Source organism: Vanessa tameamea, chromosome 11 (assembly GCF_037043105.1).
Source record: "Vanessa tameamea isolate UH-Manoa-2023 chromosome 11, ilVanTame1 primary haplotype, whole genome shotgun sequence".
Lineage (NCBI taxonomy): Eukaryota > Metazoa > Arthropoda > Insecta > Lepidoptera > Nymphalidae > Vanessa > Vanessa tameamea.
Window position 1 is genome coordinate 6,101,146 of NC_087319.1, and position 20,546 is coordinate 6,121,691.

Here is a 20,546-nt window from a genome sequence, read left to right on the forward strand (position 1 = left end):
ATGCCAATTGTACAATGTACAGTGTCAACTGTTAGTATAAAGTATTTCACTAATATATCATAAGTATATACGCCAAAAAAAGAAAGAAAAATATATAAATACTTTAATCTCAATTTTTTTGAGACCATAAATTACTATTATTTCTAATTACAACATTGTAATATAATATAAATATGACTGATGAATACGCGGCTGTTAAACGTGGAAAGCTAATTCTTAAAGGGGATAAACCGAAGTAAGTAGTTATTTGGAATGATAAACTTCTTTAGATAAATCTTAGCTGTGTTTGTGTTGCATAAAATATGTTTCTGAGACCTTCTGGGCGCCTTACCGATGGACATGATTTGACCAGCACCCCTCAACATGAGGCTCCGATTTTTTTTGCAATCCCTGCATTCTATAATATAGATTAAGACAGGCCTGAAATACTTAACATAATTTGTTGGTTTCCAGTTTCAATCTGGTCTGGTCACACTAATTAAAAATAATCATTTTAGTATTGCTGTAATAAATAACTTGTTTTTGGGCGAAACAAAGTACCAATTATTGGAAACAATCTATTCGAATAATTTAAAAGTACGCTTTTTCTTAATCTCATTAATATACTAAAATTTACAGAGCAAAGAAACGGAAACATAAGAAAAAAGAAAAATCAGAAGGTGATAGAGTTGATGAAGACTCTGTAAAACATGCTGGATGGTGGAAGGTCGAGAAAATTGATGACATTTCTGGATCAATTGCTGTTGAGTTTGGAAACAATTCCTATGTATCAGCATTAGATAATGGCCTCTTTACGATAGGAGCCCCTCACGGTGACAGTGAAGGGCCATCACCAGAAGAAATATTCACAGCTTTCCCAGCTGGTGAAAATAAGTTTGCACTGAAATCAGGATATGGGAAATATCTTGGTGTATCAAAAGTGGGTGTTGTTATAGGACGGTCAGATGCAGTTGGCCCAATGGAACAATGGGAGCCAGTTTGGCAAGATGGCAAGTTAATTTTCAGCTTTTATTATAACAAATTTTTGAAATATTCATGTATTGGCATATTTATTTTCAATATACAAAGTAAACATTATTTATGTATTGCCAGTTTCACTTTGTGGAGTTACAGAAATTTATATTCCTATTGCTAGGGCAGTATGATTGGTTAAATTTTAAAGCTAGATCCCAACTTGGTGCTTCATTATAATTAGTTATAATAGAAACAAATATTTTGTTAAGCATAATACAATATTTAAAAGAAATTTGACTATTTTTGTTACTTATAAATAATATACCTTATGAGTACCAGAATTATTATAAAATGACTCCAATTGTTTCTTTGTGAAGTAACTTTAACAGTTAATTTCATATGATAAACGAATGTTCTGCTTTTTATATTGTCAAAATGTTTTTATTCATGGCACACCTATTTTAAATAAAATACTAGAACTACCATTTTATTTTATATAAAATATTGCCTCATAACTGTAAAACTAATTTTTACAATACATATTGAGTAAAATAAAATATATAAGTAAAATTTCAGGTAAAACAGCCATCCTTAGTTCACTAAATAAGTTTATGTCAGTCGATGAAGATGATTCAGTAGTTGCTCAGAGTCTTACAGCAAATGAGAGTGTTATCTGTAACATACGAAGTAATAAAAGCCGTGAGACCAGCAAGTCTGTGGTAGTTGAGGAAGAGGGGGATCTCAATGAAGTAGAAGTCAATTATGTGTAAGTAAAATATAATGATACTTGATAGTGTGTTATGGAACAAATTTTTTAATTGCTAATTTATGTATATACATTTAAGACAGTCCTCTTACTTAAAAAAACAACATAATACCATAAGAAAAAATTAAATTTAATCATATCCTATACATATATATTTTGATTCAAATCTATTTTTTTTGTGCAAATTGTCATGATTGTTATGTTATTTATATTAAATATAACTAGCATTCAGTAGTAATAACGTTATTGCCGAAAACTTATCACAATAAATTAACTACTATCACTGGGTACTACATGAAACTTTGAAAATGCACAAATTATAGGAGACAAAATTTTCTTATTCTCTTATTAATATTATTATATAATAACATCATATCTGTATGACTTTATTATTTGGTCAGTCCTTGTATCAATGTAATATCAGAATTAAAAACATTGTGTATTGAATTAAATTTTTCTTTTTTATAGAAAAAAGTTCCAGAAATTCCAAGACAAAAAATTACGGCTCAATGATGGTGGTATTGTTGAACTGAAACGTGCTAAAACTGAGGGCAATCTCCATGAAACACTTTTGGATCGTAGAAGTAAAATGAAAGCTGATAGATATTGTAAATAATTTAATATAAAGATATCTTTTATTTGGTATTTTCTTTAATTTTTAATTATTACTTTTATTAAGTAAGTAAATATTATGAAATGTAGATGTATGTTATCTACGTCGTAACAAACAATTTACTAAATATCTATAACTGAGTCAGTACTAGTTTTTGTAAGCCCAAATTTTTATATTGTGAATAAACCTTAATGTTTTACTTCAGTTTGTGTTTTTGTGATAATATGTGAAGACTTGATTGGTTTTTATGTCTTAAATATTTTTATTATTCATTTTATGATGATCATATTTGTCTTCTTCAACAATAATAAATAAACTCACCATTAGCAACCACTTGTAAGTCTGTCAAATTATTTCCAAGCTGCTTACACACTGCCAACCCCAAATAAATGTCAAATGGTAACACAATTATGATGTAGGTAAGATTGATTAAAAGACACATCATTTTTGAATGATTTATTTCTCTTGCAATGACATTCGGTACAAGGGGCCTAAACGTTTGAGATAATTTTTGTATACACCGCTTTCTTACAGAAACACCGTATTCGTTACAATCATAGAGAATTTGAAAAATACTACCTACATGTCTTATAAAAAAACCATATCTACACCTAAACCTAAAGTATTAGACTAGATGTTCTAGTCCATCGGAACTTGATTCAGAGCATTGTTTTATCTTTGAATAGTTCAAAAGCCTGTTATATCGCTTAAATTAATTAAACACTAGAATGAGTACAATTTCCTATACTTAATTTGGGGCTGAAATAACAGAATCGTAACTTAACGCCTTATAAAGATGGCGCTAATATTTTTTTACATATAAATTAAACTGTCGCTCATAAAACAGGCTTGCGAACTAGACGAAATACAAAAATGCAAATTAGTCTCCGAAGTAAGCGACACTTAAAAGTAGAAAGCTTTCAGTCGAGTTCATATCGATCACATATCGATTACCTACAATTAATATTTTAATTATACTGGCATTTAGTCTTTGACAACTTGACTTGTAACATTTATCCCATATACTATATTTTAATTGGAATGAGGTGAGAATTTATTATTGCTTGTATATATAAAACTATTATTATTACACATTCAGATTATGTCTGTTTATTCATTATAAAAATATTAAGGCATGTTTTGTGGGTATTTACAAGACAAGTTGACAAAATAATATAATTGGGCACTATGTGGACCAGTGCGCGTCGAGACTTGGCATAATGCAAAATTATCAAGGTCCCACCATTCTTCCTTCATAAGTTAGAATTCATAGCAGTATAATATATCTCTGATCTTCTCAAAGTATATCTGTAATTGTTTAATTCGATAGATTCAATGATTCGAGTATGAAATTGCAGAAAATTAAAAACTAGCATCAGTTAACATAGATTATAAATGTGGGGATAAATATTTTTTTATAATTTCTATTGCCTAATTTTGAGGATGGTTATACGTATAAGGACAGGACCACACATTTTAATTATTGGCTTTATTTATGTATATTAAGTACTACAACCCCCTTTTTCTACCACATAGTTGGCCTACAATCAAAGTTAACATATTTGTTCAGGTTGTCATAGTACTGACTATAATATTTAGACACAATCAAAATTATTAAAATATTAACATACAATATTATATTTTTCTCATAAATTTGCAATTTTGTTCATCTACATCAAAAGTTTTTTTTTTACAAAGTCTTCGAAATCGATAGGATACTTTTTTTAAAACAGCCTATTTTAACTAATTTTGGTAAATCAGTTTAAAAAAAACAGACTGCACTTGCCACTTAATAAAATTATACTCATTAATGCTTGTACTATTAGTTTATTGAAATAACATAACTGATTCGGTGGGCGTTAAAATTTAAATAAATTATCTTATACAAATATTGTCTCAACAGATATCAAATATATTTCAGAGTATTTGAGATTGCATACAATTTAAATGATACCGATACATTAAAATATTGGAATACAATGGTGTGTATTAAGCAAATTATCTCTGAATCCGACGAATTACACTAAAATGAAAAACACATTTTCTGATATTATCGTAAATAATGAAAGTTTTTCATAATATGACATAGCTTAATATATGCAACTATACACATATGAAAGTTTATAGCAACGAACTGTACACAATGAAATACAAAAAATAACTGCAAAAAAAAATCAATATACATGCACATGTCAAAACTTTTATACACAAAAGCTCACGTGTAATTCATTAGATTCAGATTGAATAAAGCGTGAATGAACGCTGAAATCATAATATACATAAATACAAATAAAATGAATCGTAACATTAATAATATACATGAGGACTTACAATTAAAGTGTAACATGGCCACGTCGCCGGTCGAGCCGCCGGCAGACCGACCCTTGTGAGGCTGATGACAAATTGAACATATTTATCAGTAAGATTTGTGACAATTTAGATTTATTAGTTATTGTTGGCAAAAGTTACATCGATGATTTGTAATAACAAAACACCTTTTAAATTTAAGGATTTTGTTGTTACTCTTTTTGATTATCGTAGGATTATGGAGTGTAAAGTTAAGGGAAAATATCTTATATGAATCTTCACCTACAATACTATCCACAGAAATTAATACATATTCCATAAATTGCCAGAACTCGGTTATTGTAACTAAAGGACATGCGATATACCTGAAATTAGCATTTAAGTGTCCAGCGTTATCAGAATGCCTGACTTTCTCCTTCTAATTCGTTTCTACTCTACTTAGTATAAGCGCGTGCTTTCAAATTTCACCTTGTATGGACACATTATACACAAGGTATTTGTCTTTACCTATACGCTCCTACCTAGGCGTGTGTTGAATGACGAAGATGTTTCGAAAACGTATTGAGTCCCATTCAGGCCTAAGTGATAAAAATTAAAGAAAAAATAATCTGTTATATGTTTCTTAGAATCATATTAATTGTGAATTTAATAAAAATGTTAATTTAAATTTGACGTCTCATATTGGTTTTTTTAGAGATTCAGTATTTTTAATAGGTCAATCTAGTTCATTATCATATAAATTTAAACATAGATTGAATAATCATGTTAAATATTTTTACTCAGATTTAATAAAAATAATTGATCAATATTACACTTGTTTTCCTTATAATTATAATAACTAATTATAATTGTTTTTTCAGACTTTCAGGGATTTGTCTTGTTCCTTGAGGTGTAATGTACACCACATTGGATATGATCTGGTTTGATTTGAAATAGTTTTATGCTAAGATGTACCTACAGCAACAGTGTAAGGGGTAAGGATCGGACCTGTAATTTTCACATAGCTACCGCTCAGCTTATTATGCAAAGTTCCATATAGTGCATAAGCCATAGTATGATTATTGCAGTTTTGAGGCTTCATAGATTTATATTAGTTGTACTAAGTTTTCGATCCCTTAATATCTTTATCATATTATAACATTGTTCTACGTTGTTAATATTATATCTGTAATATGGCTATATTCAAACAATAATAATTTTACAGATAACACTCATAATAGTCACAATGTGCTCTCTTTTCGAATGTCAATAAATATTTAAATAAACATCATTTACCTTTGACAGGTGGACAGTCTCAGCTGGCCAGCATTGAGGAATCCCCACCTCGCTCAGCTCGTAGCCATTCTACAAATTCGTCTAACATTACTGGCCCTGTAACAAAAATATAAAATCCTTTTAAATTTGAATTTGATTAGAAATGATAACTATTATCTTTTAAAATGTTACTAATAATAAAGACAAGTGAAATGTCCAAGTCCTTCAAAAATTTTATCAATCCTAAAAGCAAAAATTATGTATTGGAGAATATTTACTAAACATTTGGAGTGAACTTATTGCAATCATATTTTTTTGCTAAATCCACTAATCTATCAGCAATTTCTGAAAAATTAGGCAATTCGTACGTATTCGTATTATACCATTATATCAAAGTATACAGGCCGTAACACAGAAACAGGATGCGTAATGTTACTTTAGAACCTTAGATAAGATTTTAAACTTGAATCTGAGTAAGTTTTTTACTATTTGGTAATTTTACTTGTTTAAGAGGGATTTAGGTCGAATTTTAGATGGCGGAAGACATTCTTCATATTCCTTCATACATGCCCCGACCATGCCTCTATCTAATTATATAAATTATAATAACCGCGCAAAGAAAGCATGACTACGTACGTGATATATTCTGTGTATGGTTCAAGTATAGCGATCCTGTATTGCTCATATTTATAATTTTTTTTTATTATTATATTCTAAGTTCTTTCAAGAGAACACATGAAAAACAACTAAGCTCAAAGTATGTGAACAGATTCAGTGACTTGTAGTGTGGTTTTGGGAGCGTAGAACGAATGGGTGTTGTTGAATGAACTAACTAACATAATTTTTAGTAACCACATTCACAAATTGACCCCATAAGCCATCTCAACCACCCATATGGTGGCCGAGTACCATAGTCAAATTTTATTCCATGCAGTGTTAGAAGCCTCTGCACCCAAAATGGGAGTGAATGACGACTCACAGGCGCCGTCGGCGTCGTAGGTGGTGAGCTGCGCGTCGACGGTGCGGCTGAACTCGAGGATGTTGCACCACTGGTCGCGGTTGACGACGCGGTAGCGGCGCTCGCGCGACAGGAAGTCGCCCAGCGCCGCCCGCAGCGCCCAGCGCGGCAGCAGCACGCCCAGCAGCGCGCGCGCCGTGCTCGTGTCCAGCGAGCGCTGGTCCTTGTCCTGCGCCGGCCGACAGATCACGATGCAGTTTTGCAATACGGGAGGGCATCGTTTAATAACATTGGAATAGATAATATTTGTACTCACTCTCGCGAAATCATATGAATATCTGTACACTGCCTTAAATATATAGGGGTCATTGAGTAAACTGCGTAAATATTCTAATTTGTTTTGTAATTTGTGCACATTATCGCATTGAAGTTCTGTTAAACCTGAAAAGAAAATGAATACTTTTATTTAATTTAAACACTCGTCTATGATGTTTTTTATGGCATTAACAATATCTATTTATTAAATTATAAAGTTTTCTTTGTTTTACATACATAAAACAATCAAATAGAAACAATATATGTATAATATAGAAATGATACAGACTGAAAATGTTTTTATAAATAGTATGTTTAGTTGTATTATTCAGTCAGTAGTTTTGATTAGCCAGTCGACTGCATACACTTTTATAGTTATGGTCTTTAACATTATAAAATTTATTAGTACATATATTATTGATTCAATATTTGGACTCTATTACATTACAACATCTGCTGAATGGCTTAAAATATTTTATTACCATAAATATACTTTATCTGATCCATGTAAAACTCTCTTTGTATTGGATTATAACAAAATAAAAAACAATTTAAGTACTCCGTTTTAAGATTCATTCACACAGAATATAATGATTTCATTTACATTTCTTGGTGGTGGGCTTGTGCAAGCCCGTCTGAGTAGGTACCACCCACATGTCAGATATTCTACTGATGAACAGCATGTCTTAGTGTTGTTAGAAGGGTGAACGAGCCAGTGTAACTACAGGCGCAAGGGACATAACATTGTAGCTCCCAAGGTTGTTGGTGCATTTGGAATGTAAGGAATGTTTAATATTTCTTAATAAGCTAATGTCTATGAGTGGTGGTGACCATACCATCAGGTGGCCTATTTGCCCAGTAGATGCATTTATAATCAAATTTACCTATGTTCTAAATTTAATCTTTGTAAATTCAGTTGTTTTAACAACTTTATATAACAAAACAAAATCTAACCTTTTATCCATTCTTCTTGTGTAAAATAACCCATTTGTTTGGCACCCATTTTATATGCAATGACTAGCATCACAACATTCTCTGGATCAACACCGAGGTCTTCACAAAACTTTTCCATGCCTTCTGGTCCTAAAAACAGTTGTATTATATTATGTATTTATTCATCCTTTTAAACAATTTAAAAATGTAACTACATAACATAGCTACATATTAACATATAAATAAATTATCTCACCTAAAACATCTGGTTCTGAAACTGTTGTGTATTCTTTAAACCAAGTTAGGCATTTTTTTACACTGAAACTTGTGTCTTCTGATTTGGAATGTCTTCTGGAACTTCATTTACATAAAAAATTTCAAGTTCAATTATAGGCAGTTTCAAATTTGACAATTGTTAAATGAGTGTAATGCTAATATATTGAATACAGGATTTTGATTTGAAGGTATTTTGAATTGACTATATGTTGACTGGCATAAATAGTATAAAAAACCTACAAATATTGTATAGCATTGTGCAAGACTATTTGATTGGTATACCATTAATTACCATATGCTCTACTAGCAATAAATGAAAAAAAAGTGGCATGAATCTTCAATCTATTTCAGTTGAAGGACTGAAGGCAAACAAACCTTAAGATTACATATTCCATTCGACAGATATATTGTGCACTACTAACAGTTTTTGATTAATATTTCTTTATTTATAATACAACACTATATTATTTAACTACTTATATCCATTTAAATTCTATTTCCAAAGTGCCAATAACTTATTCATCGGAATTCCAAATGCCATTTTCTTCAAGCCTTGAATTTGATTACATCAACTTTATGTCAAATGTTGTTTATTTGGCTTTTGTCCTCTGATGGTTGGAATACACTAGATTTGTTTGGAGAGTGAACAGAGACAGTTCTTAAATCTTATATTATTATTTAATGATAGAATGGTAATATTACCTAGTATTTCTGGAACGTTTGTGGTGATGATGATCTTCAAGAGAGGTAGTGCCAGGCAATAGTTCTGCAGCGGGAGCGCCGCTGCGCGTGCGCTTGCTGCACCGCGGCATTGTTCTACCACCCTTTCAATAATAGAAGAATAATTTATAGTAATTATATTAAGGCTCATAATTATAAAAAGGTAGAATGTAATTAATCAAAACTGTATTATTTTAATTTGATTAATGATGTAAACAAAATGTAGTAATTCATATTATTATACATAAGACTTATCTCTTATTGATCTATTTTGATGAAAATCATTAAATATAACATAAACTTTGCCAAGAGATATCTAAGACATTTTTTTTATGTAATGTAACATACTTCTTATTTTTATATTGTGAAGTGCATACTGGTGACATTATCATTGCTACATTGTTTCAGACACCAATTAATAACCCACATTTATTATGAAATGCTGAGACTTCTTAATTGATAGAGAGAATTAATGTATATTTGCATAATCTATAGAAATCAAATATTAATACTCATTCAATGACTGTATCCAAAATCATGTATTTTTTATATCTGCCCCTTCCATTTACACTACTTTTTTACCTAGTATAACTTTTGCATGGTCAAATGTAAGAATTTATTAATATATTGTACTATTCCATATCTGTAACATAATTGCTTTTATTTTAGAATAATAGCTCTCATATGTCTTATTTTTTGTTGAAATAGTGTTTTACATATCTGTAGGTTATATCGAGCATGAACTTAAGTTTAGATCTTAACACCTACGCGAGCAAAGTCACGGACAAGCATAAGTTATGATATTTTTTCAGATTCATCAAAAAATATTTCACAAAGAACTATTTGTAATCCAACAATGGTATATTTGTATGATTGATACTTACTATAGGTGGCAGATTCGTTATAAAACTAGAGAACTTGAAAGGATTTTCGTCTCCTATTTTGCGAATTTGCGGAGACAGCTTGACGAAAAAATGTCTACTTGACAGGTCGATAATAACCTGAAATAAAAAATCAATGTGAGAAAAAAGGAGACGAGAACAACATATATAACAATCACATTACAAGGGCATTAAACAAGTACCTGAGATTAATATAACAAAAATTTCATAAAAAAACAAGTAGCGAAGTGTTTTAAAATCATAAGCAGTATTGATGTCTTGGATATAATTCGATGATAACACTAATAATATCGAGATTATATGAAATAAAAGGATATAACCGATATTTTTAGTGCCCTAATAACACATAAAACATACCGTTCATAACAAATAATAATATTTTTTACAAAATTAAAGTGCAAACACAGCGGCAGAGAGGAGAAAAACTCAAAACGAAACTTTATAGACAACAGATTATAACAAAATAAAACCCTCAGCTACGTTTTGATATTGCATAGGTATTGTGTTCTATGTACTTTTTGTATCAATAGTTTAAAATTAAACTTATATAGAAGCAAGTTTGTATTTTTTATATTAAATCATCAAATACGCTTCATTGTAAAGTTTACTCGAATAAAATACATGTGATTTGATTTGATTTCATATGTACTTTATCAATCAATTACAAAAAATAGCGTAGCGAGAATTTATGAAAGAAAAACAGATATTATAAGATTTTGAATGTTTTGATTGCTTTTTGGTGTGAATGAAGTGAGTGATATTCGTTATTATGGTGTAATGTTTTGGGCATAATACAGAATTACTTATATATGTTTGTGTTATGTGAAGCTTTTTAGCATGGGATTTATTTCTTATTTTTTGTTTATTTTTAGTAAGTAAGTTTTAATAATTAATAAGTAAGTAACTTTTAATACGACTGGTAAGTTATGAAGCACCCGCCGCTAGATTTTTTTTTAACCTATATATAGGTAAATATTGTAAATACTGAATGGCAGTGGCCCGATCTCACGGTCAAGAATATTTTAGGTGGACATCTCCATTACGTATAACAAAAATCTCATGGGAGTTGCAATAAAGAAAAACCACAATTATCTCGATCTCTTGCATGAAGTTTCCGCCATATGGCATGTAAGTTCCATTGAAGCCAACTCCATCATTTCCAAGAATATTTGATGCTCAATTTCCAAGCTTTACTAATTTTCCAAAATGATGTAAATTAATAAATTTATATTTTTTTTTCATTTACATTAAAATATAATATAAAATAAAATATTAATATAAAATATATTTTATTTGATTTAACCATAAAAAAATAACGTTAATATAAGTCGAATGTATATTGAAATAATAGTCGTTCAGTATATTTGTTAATAAAAGTATATTTATATGAAAAATGTATGTGAAGTTAAAATCAAACTCTTGCTCTTATTTTTACATACATACAGTGGGGTTGGGGAGTCCCGGAAACTATATATTTTATTGTCAGTGGGTAGTGACGTAAGTCAACATAAGTTGACAAAAAAGGTTGGCTCTCGACATGCGAAATCCTTTACAAAATTTTTACACGCATACTATTATAGGCTATTTGACTAGTTTTTCAATTACATTTTATATTATTTAGTAGAGGTTAAGGAACCCAATAAAAGTTGTTTTTTTTTAATTCTAGTACATATTTGTTGAAAAATATCAAATTAAAAATTCCATATTTAAATAGCGCGCGAAAACGCTACGTTGACAATATGGCACTGCAATGAGGTCGGTGACGTCACTTTTCTGTATTGTAATCTGTGGCACATATAATCCACATACAGTAGCAAACGAGATTAACCAGCAAGTGACGTCATAATATGCCCGACCAGTCAGGAGCGTTTTGTGTCACGTGACAAATGTTTAAAAAAATGCATTTTTATTTATGGATTTTTGAATAAATTAATTATTATTTTCAACTTTCGTTAATAAATAATCATTTTTCATCTCATAATATTATACTGATTACAATAATTGACACTTTATTTTTCGCATTGTCAAATAGCCTATTGTGTAAGACCGTTACAATTGCTGACATAGCTACCGTAGCTTGACTACGGTAGCTATGGTTTATGGTTACGGTAGTTTTGGTTTCCGAAGAGGACACTTAGTTTACACTTTATATGTACTGTATACTATACGTGAAATCTTACAAATCATATTATTCTGGGCTTGCATGAACACAAAATGCGGACTAGTACTGTCTACAATTGGTTTATTTAGTTATAAGGTTCTTTAGCGCTAGCCAAGCGAATACATAATTATCTTATCAAGTTAGTAGAAATTTATATCTTTTTATAAATAAAAATCAGGAACAGGACAGGAACCGTTACTGTTAATTATTATTGCTTAGAAAAATATGTTCATTTTCAATTCATTCCTTGCCCTAGGATAAAAGATAAATTAATTGTTAAAGTCGTTTCTATAACAGTATGATGAAACATATTGTTTTTTATTGAAATTGTGGGTATTTTAAAATTAGGGCAATCCTACACTTTAGTGTATTTATACGAAACGACTCGGCTTAAATGAAAAAAAATTAAAGTCCTATTTATTTTGAACTTATACCCGAAACAACTTAAAACTGAAAAACATCCCAAATGTTTTCGAGTTCCAAGTTGTTTCCAGTTTCAGTTCAGAACCTTTTTAATATATTTCAGTTGAAAGTTCTTTATGATTTTTTGACACTATATCCTGTCCCATTTCATTCAAATAATTGGTTACGATTTAAAGCAATAATTCCCCCCTTTTAAATATTAATCGAGATTAGTGTCACCAAAATTCGACATACAATTTTATTTTTTTTTGTTTTCCAATAAGTATTGTGAATTCGTCTAATAACCAAGGTGCCGTAAGTTAAGATTTTTCGAAAAAAAAAACGATACCTTTAGAAGTTCAAAAGGCAAGGGATACAACCAGAAGAAGGGACCCATTAGAAGTAAAATATGCAAATTACAGGATTCAGTAAATTCCATGTTATTTAGATTTTTTTGGTGTCGAATTTCATGATGCGAAAATAGATGTTACAGTACGAGTTGCCAGGACGAAATCGTAATATGTTTAGTCGAATTGGTCAGATATATTAAGGGATCAAAACGATTTATTGCACAAAGCGTATTGTAGTAAAAAAAAAATACTAAAAATAATAACTTGTCGCCAGTGAAGTTTAAAGTAAAGTGAGACGTGTGCTATACTTATCTGATGGGACTAATACCTTAATTTTTTAATCATTTAACAAAGTACTTTGAATTTTCTGTACATTCAGATCTGAGTCGACTATGTTCAAAGGCGGTTACTACTATATATATAATTTAGCTCATTTTTGGTAATGTAAAAAATCTATTTTAAGACTTGCAGCTGATGGATTATGTGATAGTCTATGGGTACCTCTGGTATCACGAAGATAATGTTCAAAAATAAGCTAATATTAAAGATTTTTGTTGGCAATGTTCGTATTTGCTACATTGCAACAAGAAATAGTCGGATTTGATACCGACTCCATTCACATAATATACGGGTACAGCCATATTTGATACTGATATGTGATTAAAGATGGCGATCAATTCCAAAAAAGTAATAAGAAAAATTACGTGCGGATATTATGCTTTATTAATTTTAACAAATAAATTATAATTGTAGGAATTATGCTTTCATTCTATATTAATTTTAAGTTAAATTTATAATTTAACTTATAATTAATTATACAGAAACTAATTATATGTACAGAAATCAAGAAAACTGAGATCTTTGGAAATGTAATTAAATCGTTGGAAATCAACAAAAATACTAAATATTAAATAATTATAGAAATTAAAAAAAAACTCTTCTAATGCCCAGTGACGAAAAATATTCATTCGATACTTGCTATGTTTTTGTTTGAAAGAAGCCACTTGGAGTAAGCTCCAATCAAAGAAACATTTATTTTTTTGGTGAGATAATAGCACTGAAAAGATTTTGAAGAATGATCACGTACTCTTTCGGGTACACTTTTCGCTGAATACCTGAACAGTGACAAATTTAATATTGATTAACTATTTATAATGATAAATATTTTATAGCTAAAACTATTTGATTCTTCTATAGTAAAATATAAAATTAAACTCTACAATTAAATAATACTTTAGATATGATAAGATAAAAGTGTTAACCCTCACTAATTACTCTCTTCGTTCTTTTCAGCGACATTTCTTTTTCAGTTTTCTGGATTTTTCCTTTGTTTCCAAGCATGTCGCTTATTTTCTGGTGTCATTTGACGATTAGTCTTATTGCATTGAAACTTAAAAATCTTTTAAAAAGTGACTACAATACTCAAAGCAATCACTTGAATTCACAGTTGAACCCACTGCGAATACTCGTGATAGGCTGGAACATTAAGATTTTTTAAAATAATATCCGAAAGATAGCTGTATTTGTTTCTGTAGCTTAAGTTTGAATACGATTTACAAGTAAAGTATCCGTTTCTCATCACTAACGCGAACTAGAACAGCTTTTCTATGACTTTATATAAATAATTTAATTTTTATGAAAAAGGTTGATTCTATTTGACTCACCTATAAGTTAACATTTCTTTAAATTCCCTATTAAAATTGAATTGCAGTAAAATATATTTATATTTTTACGTATACCGTAAAACAGGTCGTTAACATTTCGCAAAGTTAATTTGAATCGGGCAAACCCCAATGGCGTGCTCCAAAAATAAGTTTTAACATCCAATTAATATTTTAAGTAATTATAATTTTATCATGAATTGCGTAATAGTAATAATATACGTGTCTGTAAAGGATTTGAAAGTTGGAGGAATTGAAGCGGGGAAAAGTTACCTGTGCATCTATGTAGAGAGAGTTTGGGTTATCTAGAATTCGTACTGACTAAAATCCATGCAATGGTCAGACATGGATCGGAGAAAATACTTTTGCATAACGCAATGGCGCTAGTAAATTGTAAACGGTAGTCAGAAATGTGCTATACTTAGCGGTGGGACGAATATCTTAGTTTTTTAAAATTAAAACAAATTACTTTGAATTTTCTATTAATATATTCAGATTTAAAAGTATACATTTTGTGAAATTCATCTTATTGTATAGTAGTGCAAGAGCCTTACCGAAACCCGTACGATCGTATCTCATGCGTCTACAGTCCTGGCATTATGGTCTACCTTGATAGGCCCGGACAATGTCTTGGTCGAAAACTAATCGGTTTTCCGATCCAAATTCCAGTGGTGTTACATCGTAACATATGTATGTATAACGTCTTAAACAGTTGTTGTCAAGATTAGTAAAAGTTGCAAAATCGAAAGCTAGAACTTTTTGAAATGTAGAATCTCAAAAGTGGTTCATTTTAAATTACAGTTAGCTGATTCACTAAAAATTTGAGAGTTTTGGTAAGAGTTTTCATGAAAATAAAAAAGAAAGAAGAAACAGTCACTGTTACATTCTATACTTGAAATATAATTTATATGACATAAACTCATGCTGAAATTTTTAATAAAATGTTTCAACACAGTTTCTAGGGTTTAATAAAACTAGCTCGTAGTCGGCCCAAACAGTTTAATAAAAAATAATTTAAAGAAGAGAACCAAAAGAAAAAAGATGAAAGGATACAATAAAAAATAAAGTGAAGATGAACATTTTATGGAATAGTACGGATTAGTGCAATGGGATTAAAATTTTCATACCTTAAACTAAGCATATTCTTTTTCAAAAAGTACTATCAAATTAATAATTTTCCTATTAGTTTGTATACCATTGTGCTATGAAAACTTCAAATCGACGACGTATGTATATATGACGTCTATGAATGCAACACATTTAAGTAAATATATTATAATTATGTTATTAACAATCATGTAATATTCATAAATACAAAATCTTGCTGATATACTGTTTCAGTTTTAAAATGTACCGAATTATAAAATAATCTATCTCTCCTTGTAATAAATGGTCGGTTGAAAACAGCGACTGTCATTTATTACGTGAAATTGTTACGAAGTTTTAACGGGAGCTAATTTCCCATTTGGAACGTGTTCAGGTGATCTCGTCTAATGAAAAATGAAAAACATGTTGTATCCGCTTTATTATTTCAAATTAACTTCGGTCATGTCTTAAAGTTATTTGCGATATAAATTGAATGGAAGTTTTGTTATTGTTACTGTTAGTATATGTATATGGTGTCGGTAAGCGGTCGTAGATCAATAAATTGGCTTTGATATTTAAAATACTGTTTGAGTAAGATTTATATTTGAATACAATTTTACATAAAGTAGATTATATCCTTTTTATCAAAAGGAAGAATAAATGCCTAATACAATAGAATAAGATCAAAAGCGCGAATTGGAGGTACCTATTTGTAGTAGTAATCATACTATCCAGTAACTAAAATATTTGGCTTCGGCCAATTGGCTACCTTATGTTACAATAATACATAACGTTTACAATATTACTTGGCTTAAGGAATGAAGTAAATATATTTTTAAATTCAATACAACATTTAACTTTTCAAGAGTAGCCGCAAAGGGGAGCCAACAATCTCTCGTCTCAGTGAGGTAATGCATTTAAATTAAACAATCTTTTGTTTTTATCCCCTCATAGCAGAAGATATACAATTATGTTCAGTTGCACCTACTCATCTCGAATAATTGTATTAACTCTATTGATGATTGTAGGTGTTTTAATTTATAATATACGTACTATTATATAATATGGTATTATATATGTATATAGATTTAGTCGATGTTAAAAAAAAAGCGAATTTAAAATGAATGTTCGTTAATTTTTTTTTTATTGTGGTCGAATAATCTATTTACAATAATATCTTTATTTTTTAATTGTAATTTTCATTAAAAAAATTGTTCAGTTTAATCGAATTATATAGCGAGGAAAGCTTTACATACATTTGTTAAAGCGTATTTTTAGATCATATTTCTAGTTAGTATACTTGGACGTCGTTTGAAATATTTTCTTTGACTTAGCCTTGGCGAGAAATGTGGAGAATACTCACAACGAGAACAACAACTACAAACAATAATTGTGATACTGGGCCTTGATAGTTTTAATATTAATTGGACTAAACATTTTTTAAATACTCTGGTACAATTTAGCAGCAAAGTAAAACATGTGTTCGTATATTAACAATTTTATGTAAATCAGGATTAAGAATTAAAATTTATTGTTAACCGAAACACAGAAACAAAGTAATTGTAATGATTTCATAGTCAAAGTAAAATCTATCAAGATTATTTTTAAGAGTATATGTACTATAATCGCCTTCGGTGATTTCACTTTGTTTATTATACTTTTAGTTACCGTATAAATTTGTTGAAAAAATGTAATGGAATGAAATTAATTTCATGGAATGCAGAAATAATATTATTGTTATGCTTTAATAGTTAAAGAAAAAATAATCAATCTTATTATTGTATTACAATCATCTTCGAAACCTATTATAATTCTGGTTGCTATATATTTCAAGAAACTATTCTCAGACTATTCACATAACGCCTAACTTATATTGACATTAAAAAAACATTTTAATGTTATTACATTCCATTATTAAGGATAAAATTTTTTTACTACACATTTATAGTACATTTTATTAACAACACATTTTCATACGCACATACGTTCGATTGAAAATATTTGATTTGCGTCGTGTCTTTTGTAATATTGTGTTCCTAAATATAAGGTATTACAACCGTTATAGACTAAATTACTATTTCAACTTCATTGTGTTCAAAAGTACCAGTGACCTCGAAACTTGGGTATATCATAAAATAGCTTAAGAAAACCCTTTCTAACTAGTATACACTAAGTTTAAACTTAATAAAGTGAGTCGTTTATTACTATACAACCTATATAGCGGAATGAAAATGGCGACGGGTCCGTTCCATTCAGCCGGCCGTCTGTTTCGCCCCCGCTCACCCTATTTCACCCCAATCTACCCCTCGTATTACGGAATAATCTTAGTTTGTCGTCAACTCTCGCGGCAGGAGTACGTTCTCCGTCTGGAAATTTCCACGCGATCTTTTCCAAAGTGCAATAACATTACGAATTTTCCGATTTGTTTTCAAGTGTTAATTTTTATCTTGTTTTATTTAGTTATTTAGTGTTTGTTTTATGTTATAGTGACGTTGTTGTTTTATAATTGGATTTATTTAGGAAGTGGAGTGTTTTTGACCGCATTTACCAACTTACGTAAGTATTTACTGCATTGCGATGTTCTCTAATTTTATATTTTGGCAGCAATATGGTATTGTAAATTTATTAACATACTTATTTAGAATTCCTTTCGTACTTAGTCTATGTTAGACATTTTAAGCTACAATTATTCGGTAGAACAGAGGCCGGTTAAACGAGGTTATGTTTTGAACATTCGTAGGCACATATATTTGTTATTTTAATTCATCAGTATATTTATATTCGCTAAAATTTTCTAATTTCATTAATTTTAATGAAGCATATATTAATCGAGGTAACTTAAGTTTAAATGAAGGTGTCCCCTTTTTAATATGTTTGCTTTTTTATTTCTTATCCATAATTGCTTAACCTTAAGTGAAAATTATGAATAATAAAGTCAGTGTTTAAGATATAACGTGCTTTTACTTAGATTTTCTACGTTTTCAATTGAATTTTTGTTATCGTTGAAATTTATTTATTGTAATATGTATATCCAGATTTAAAATATTGACTTTTATTTTATTAAATTATGTTAACTTAAGTTCGGTACGACGATACATAAATTAGGATTTTTCACTCATTCCAAGGGTTGCACAACCTTTCCGCCTTGCACACCCCATGTCGTTGAAATTGAATTTTAGGAACATTTGGGCTTTCATTTGATTTCCTGAAGTTTTCGTCTGTAATACGATAAACCATGGCCAGTTGGTAGAAATTAGGTTTGGAAGTAACTAATCTCTGTCGATCGAATATTTAAGTAACCATTTATATGCTGATAAACGTATTATCCTCGTAGACCTTTAACTTTTATTACTAAAGTAAAATGTTTTGAAGTTAATATGGATAGATTGCTGTAAAATGTTTTTTTTTTTAATTTTGCCTTTTTTTTAAATGACTTTTGTAATTTTTTTTGTTTGCTTAACGTAATTGATTCTTTTTAATGTTATATACTTCATTGTATACTATGGAATGAACAGGTCACATCAGTATCAAATTCTACATAAAATAATACGTATATTATATTTATGGCAATTTTGTATGTATATAATATTGTAATTTTGCATGTATAATATTTCTTTAACTGAATAATTAATGAAATTAATTGGCTGGATATTTAGTAAATTCTTATTTGATGGCTATTTTTTTTTAGAATTTGAATCCTTATTTTTATATTAACTGCGTTTTATATTTCATGAGGGAACTTCCTTAAAATGAGATAAAAAAATATAATTGTATATCATTCTACTCTTCTATAACGTAAATTTTAACATACGTCAAATGTAAACATTTATCATGAATATTTACGATTCGTCAATAGGAAGGTTTGATTTGATTTGACTTTTGAAAGCAATATGCTAAATAAATAAAGGTTCAAATGTTACATAACTAAATGATTGCTATTAAGAATAACCAATTTTTACATATATATACGCCTGGTGTTATTTACCCTATTTTAGCCCAATATCCATTTCCAACCTTTCCAATTATATAGTAATTAGGCCAATTGGCTCACCATCGGGTATTGTTTCTGACTGTTAATTGGTCAATTATATATAATCTATCCTTATTTTTTAAGTCACGATATAGTGTTAGTTCCATTAAGAATCCAGTTTTTTTTTTAATAACCAATGTCAATTTATTTGAATCTTGCTTTTCTTTCTGTCCGTCCAAAAATGTGGTTAAAACCAAATTAATATGGTGATAAAATATGCTAAATAAAAAGAACACTAGTACAGGAAAGAAAATATTTCAAACCTGATAAGACCTGGCGAAAGAAACTCAGCGAGATTTCCCTTGCAACTTGTTTACAACCTCATATTTAATGAAAACATCTGGTTGTAATCATTTCTTTCCAGCGATATAAAGAGGTTTTTTTTTCATTTTTAAATAAATATAATATCTAATAAATGAATTATTTTCTGTGAAATTATATTTTAACTGAAATTTGTCTGTGTCATTGAATGCTCAATGACATTGACAAAGACCCGTATATTTGTTACTCGTGATATCACATATTTCAACCTAAATTATGAAATAAAGCATAATTATGTGAACATATAACAAGATTTATATCAATGTCTTTCTGGCCCTGTCGAATGCCGACAGAACAATTCAATTCTTAGTTTAATGGCTTTTAATTGTGCCGACAGGGCACAGATTATTTCGCCAATGTCACGTAGGATGGAGAAGACACGAAAGAGATTGATCGGTACGGTTGAGGTAACAGACTCAATTAAATTTTGAAGACTAGCATAGTAGTAACAATTTCCTTGTTAATCCTTAACCTAGAACAACACAAACATTAAAGGTTAATAATAAAGTAAATTAATAATAATTGTTAGTACTCTGA

The 20,546-nt window shown here is 29.6% G+C and overlaps 2 protein-coding genes across 4 annotated transcripts; one reads left to right on the forward strand and one right to left on the reverse strand.

Moving 5' to 3' along the window:
- The first annotated feature begins 83 nt into the window (after positions 1-83).
- Positions 84-2,358, forward strand: LOC113400900 (protein FRG1 homolog). Its single transcript, XM_026640578.2, has 4 exons — positions 84-235; positions 619-989; positions 1,531-1,720; positions 2,189-2,358. The coding sequence occupies exons 1-4, from the start codon at positions 174-176 to the stop codon at positions 2,334-2,336; spliced, it is 771 nt and encodes a 256-aa protein (XP_026496363.2). The 5' UTR covers positions 84-173; the 3' UTR covers positions 2,337-2,358.
- A 418-nt stretch (positions 2,359-2,776) lies between these two features.
- Positions 2,777-10,467, reverse strand: LOC113400901 (DCN1-like protein 5). Of its 3 annotated transcripts, XR_003369104.1 has the most exons (10): positions 10,356-10,467; positions 9,981-10,097; positions 9,079-9,200; positions 8,357-8,457; positions 8,122-8,250; positions 7,169-7,293; positions 6,874-7,081; positions 5,916-6,011; positions 4,665-4,725; positions 2,777-3,641 (listed from the first exon to the last, which is right to left on the reverse strand). XR_003369104.1 is itself a non-coding variant. In XM_026640579.2 (9 exons), the coding sequence occupies exons 3-8, from the start codon at positions 9,186-9,188 to the stop codon at positions 5,935-5,937; spliced, it is 750 nt and encodes a 249-aa protein (XP_026496364.1). In that variant the 5' UTR covers positions 9,189-9,200; positions 9,981-10,097; positions 10,356-10,467; the 3' UTR covers positions 2,777-4,725; positions 5,916-5,934. The 3 variants fall into 3 exon arrangements, 2 of the variants coding, with proteins under 2 accessions (XP_026496364.1, XP_026496365.1); XM_026640579.2 differs by having other exon boundaries at positions 2,777-4,725; XM_026640580.2 differs by having other exon boundaries at positions 2,777-4,725; positions 10,181-10,441.
- Positions 10,468-20,546: the final 10,079 nt, after the last annotated feature.